Source organism: Cyprinodon variegatus, unplaced genomic scaffold, assembly GCF_000732505.1.
Source record: "Cyprinodon variegatus isolate N-32 unplaced genomic scaffold, C_variegatus-1.0 Scaffold1565, whole genome shotgun sequence".
In the NCBI taxonomy this organism is placed as follows: Eukaryota; Metazoa; Chordata; class Actinopteri; order Cyprinodontiformes; family Cyprinodontidae; genus Cyprinodon; species Cyprinodon variegatus.
This window is the reverse complement of record NW_015152018.1, coordinates 7,179-11,726: the sequence shown is the minus strand read 5'-3', so window position 1 is coordinate 11,726 and position 4,548 is coordinate 7,179. Positions and strand designations below refer to the sequence as shown.

At 48.7% G+C, this 4,548-nt stretch overlaps 1 protein-coding gene across 1 annotated transcript in view; it reads right to left on the bottom strand.

Annotated features, from left to right (window-relative positions):
• Positions 1-4,548, bottom strand: part of LOC107103921 (AP-2 complex subunit alpha-1-like) — a 25,905-nt gene that overhangs the window by 14,517 nt on the left and 6,840 nt on the right. Inside the window, exons 3-5 of the mRNA XM_015403780.1 lie at positions 1,828-2,021; positions 1,614-1,743; positions 1,436-1,537 (exon numbers count right to left, since the gene is read on the bottom strand). Of these exons, the coding sequence (XP_015259266.1) occupies positions 1,436-1,537; positions 1,614-1,743; positions 1,828-2,021 (426 nt within the window). The remainder of the gene's footprint in view (positions 1-1,435; positions 1,538-1,613; positions 1,744-1,827; positions 2,022-4,548) is intronic.

Genomic DNA, 4,548 nt, shown 5'->3' with positions numbered 1-4,548 from the left:
GCATGAACCAGGCTTCAGAAGCCAGAGGAAGCGGCCGCAGAATGAAGCCAGCAGTCCAGCGGCGGCCATGTTGGGTCATCATTAGGGCGGGGTATTTTGGCCAAAGTCCTGAATCGATTCGATTTCGATTCATACACTTCTAAATCGATTAAATTTGATTCAATCTGCTCTTACAATAATAAAAGTGGCTCAACTTTTGCAAAATAAACATGTAATTTTTATTTTTTCCTTTCATATTATACACAAAGTTCAAACAAAGTGCAGACTTATAAACAAGAGTTTAAACTTGGGATGTAAACAAAACTGTATCAAGTCTCAAAAGTGCTAATTTGTAGAAATAAAAGTTTTGCAAGTGAAAAACTTTTACTACACTGCAATTTGAATAAAGGCGTTTTCTCTGAAGGGGCAAAAAATACTGGAAACTAAATAGAAAGTTAAACTTGGGTCAGATGCAATCAACACAACCTTTACCACGACCAAACCATGGAGAAAAAATGTCTTCTATAATATTTAAGTAGAATTTCAGGGGCCGATTATCTGCTCATCTGCTCAACAACCACCTACTTCAGTGTGAAACTATCGGCCTTAAAACTGTTAGCATAAGTAGCTTCTTTCATCGGTTTTAACACCCGGAGCAAATCCTCAGCAATCATTACATCCTCCTCTGCATGAATCTTTTTCGTTCCTGCGTACGTCTTTAGAAAGGAGAGCAGCATAGAAGGCTGGTTGTTGCTCTAAAAGGCGCTCCAACAGGTCCACTGTTCCATCTCATCACAACATCAACTGTTAGCTTATGCGCAGGTAGTTGAAGCAGCTGCTGTTTTTCTTTCAGTCTGTGGTTTGCTGTTGTTCTGGTGAAAATGTTTCTATACGCTTCACAGGAGGAGGCAGACGCGACACAGCGGGGATTTTCAGACCTGCTTGGGAGGCTAAAGCAGCCGACATGCATCAGCTACGTTGTTTCCACTGCAAGAACCGTATGTGCAGCATCGTCCATAACAACTGCTGGGTGTTTGCTGGTCAGCCCCATTTCTGTATGGCCCCCCCCCCGTCAACATGTCAGCAATATTAGCAGCAGTGTGACTCCAGATCAGAGGCGCTACTCATTATCAATGTAGTGGGAAGTCACCGTTACGTAGGACTGTGATTTCAGAGATTTGTAATGTTTCTACGGTAACTGACCTCCGCTGGACAGACCTTTGGCTTCATCCAGCTCATTGTCTTTAGTTCTTTTAAATCCAAAATGGTTCCAGACGTCAGACTTGAATTGGGACGGCTTGCTGAGCGGTGTGTTACCTGCGTCGGTCATTTTGCATTTGCCTACTCTTCTACGTCACTTGCGTCTCTATAAAACTAATCCACCTCATTCCCTACGCATCGATTTAGGAAAATTTTACTGGAATCGATCTGAAATCGACCCCTAGTCGTCACTCACCCGGCTGAGTCGGGACACGGCCAGAGAGACGCAGGTCTTGAACTCGTCGGGATTCTTCTGGCTCAGACAGGTGATGAGGGAGATGGCCGCTGTCACCACGCCCTGCAGCAACAGGAAAGCCGTCAGCCCCGAGCCCCGCCTCATAGTTCTCCCTGCTGTGATGCGTGTGGGCGCTCACCATGTGCTGGTCGTTGAGCAGGTGCACCACCCGTGACGTCCACTCGCCCATCAGCACCAGGTCAGGGGACGTCTTATAGAGGCGCAGCAGGCACAGAGCGGCCGACTGCTTCACGCTGTCCATCGTATCGCTGCGGTTCAAACGGACACGGGTCACAGCTGCTCACACCCCCCACGCCAACCGGCCCCTCCCGCCCAGCTGTAAGCAGACTCACCCAGCCACCAGGATGCGGGGGATCTCGCTGGCGAAGGCCTCGGCCATCTCCCGGCTGCCCACGTTGGCGATGCAGTGGAGAGCCAGGCACATGAAGGTGGGGTTCCGGCTGGACAGGTCGTTCTTGATGGCGTTGTTGATCAGACGGATCAGTTCGCTGTTACTGTTCACCAGAACCGAGATGAACAGGTAGCCCTGGAAGGAGCACAGCGGGTCAGTGAGGAGGAGAGGGGGGGGTAAGAGAGGGAGGAGGAGACAGGGGGGACGTGAGGGAGGAGGACGAGGAGACAGGGAGGACGTGAGGGAGGAGGAGGAGGAGACAGGGAGGATGTGAGGGAGGAGGAGGAGGAGACAGGGAGGATTGGCAGATTAACTACTTTGTTCCATCCAGTGAATGTGACGTAATCAAAGGTTTATTACAGTTTATTAAGAAAAAACGTCACAATTTCAAAACAACAATCAGGAACCATAACCCCATTATTGGCCAAAGAAAGGCCCTGGCAGCCCCCAAAGCGGTGGCAGTAGACATAAGAGCCGATCTGGTAGACTGTGGCTGTAGTGGCAGCTGCCACGCCATGGCGGCCTGACCTGCTACTGGTAGAGCCACTATGAGCTTCCACTGCCTGCCGCCTCTCTCTCTGTTTCATCCAGACTCTCTGCTCTCCATCACACCCATTTCACAGAAACATTACAGCCTCATTCTTAGTGGGTTTTTACCGAGCAGTTTATTTATCCCGCATTGGTAAACCTCATAGAAGATGAAGAGGCCGTAAGAGTTTAGGTACGGATTGAAACTGGTCCAGCCTTCTGCTGCCTCCACTGGACCTCGCTTCACGGTCTGCTGACGGAAAGGTTCCTTTAGACAACTGGATGTTTTCTTCCAAGAGGCTTCCTCCTCAGTTCTGATTATATTAAACAGCACTTCCATCATTCACCACTGTTTGGCGCCATTTCCCTTTTTCCTCTGAGCACAGCTTGGACTCCCAATGAATCATGGGATACCCATGGAGGATACAGCGGACCTGTCCTTTAAAACCGATAAAAAGAAGGACGCATTTATCGGCCGTATAACGAGAATTCTTCCGATCAGAACAGACATCGGATTCAAGCTATGACGTAATTGGCCGACAAATCGGGCCTTCAGAAGACGCCGCTGCAGGATACGAACTCAGCAAATATTACATTCCCGTCACATTTCTACCATTACAGCGAACAAACGTGTTTCTATGGTCGAGCATATCTGCCAGTCCGGCTGTCAAAACCTGGATCCCTCATATTCCCATCATCATCATCATCATCATCATCATCATCATCATCATCATCATCATCTAAAGACTCTAAATTTTGCTTTATTTTTATGTGGAAACAATCATCTGATTCTGAAGGTCAACAAAACAAAAGAAACAGGAACAAGTTGATTCCTGTTAAGATCCTGGGAGAAGAAGAGGAGGAGGAGTAGAAATCCCTCGGTGTTCATCTGGACAACAACCTGGACTGGAGACACAACCTGGGAAGCCGTCTGCAAGAAGGGACAGAGCAGACTGGACTTCTAGAGGAAGCTGAGGTCCTTCAGAGGCTGCAGATCTTCTATCAGTCTGATCTCTTCCTCCATCATCATCATCGCTAATGGCTGACAGAAGCTCAACCAGCTGATAAAGAAGGCCGGCTCTGTTCTAGGAACTCCTCTAGAACCTCTGGAGATGAAGAAGATGATGGACAGCAGTGAGCATCCTCTTCATCAGACTGATAGACACCGTCAGAGGGTCTTCAGTCAGAGGCTGACCCAGATCTGGTGAAAGACAGACCTCTACAGGAGATCCTTCCTACTTACAGCATCTACAGCAACATTTGATTTCCCTTTGGGATCATTAAAGTATATTTGAATGAGATCATTTCAACCGGTGAGACAGAAAGTTGATTTTGGATGTTGGCTGCAGGTAATTAGATCCAGTCACACCGAAAGCAGCAGAGACGATGGTTCTCATGCGTCCAGCAGCAATCTGGGCTGCGACTCAGCGACCCGGATCCTGACTCATCCTCTTTCTGCTGACTAAACATTTCCTCTTCCTGAGAGCAAGAAAAAAATGCTCCAGGAAACAGACAGCAAGACCAGCGGTTTCTGCTTTCTCTCCTGTTCCTACTGATGTCTGAAGATGGTTTGAACATGAAGGAACCTCCAACCGTGGCTTTAACCTCCTTAACCCTGAACAGGAAGTGACGAGGCGAAGGGGCAGAGCTCTGCTGACATGCAGCCGTCTAGATGGGCTTCTATTCGGTTTGTCAGGTGGAACATGGTTCTGCTGAGTCATCTGAACCCATTCAGATCCATGGCATCAGCTGATGCTGCAGAACCAGCATCTGGACATCAGCAGAAACTAACTCATTCCAACAAAATGCTCCCCCCCTCAAACTATTATACCTGAGAGGCCCAGCAGGCGGTCCAGGTCACTCAGAACCGCAGGGTCCACTGCTGGTTTCTGCGAGTGTTAATCAAACGAGGCCTTCAGGGAGACTGAAAGCACTGAATGGACCGCTCCCCTTAGCTTAGCATCAATGCTAAGACTCTAGGCGTTTCTCAATATGAGTTCTTGAGCGTTCTCGTGTGCTCGTGACACGTCATCAGCCTCGGCCCGAGTACCGTTCCAATTCTCGTGAACGCACCAAATCCCCGGATGTTGTTCTGGCCCCGCCCTCTTTATCGAGCATGCATCAGAGCAGACTT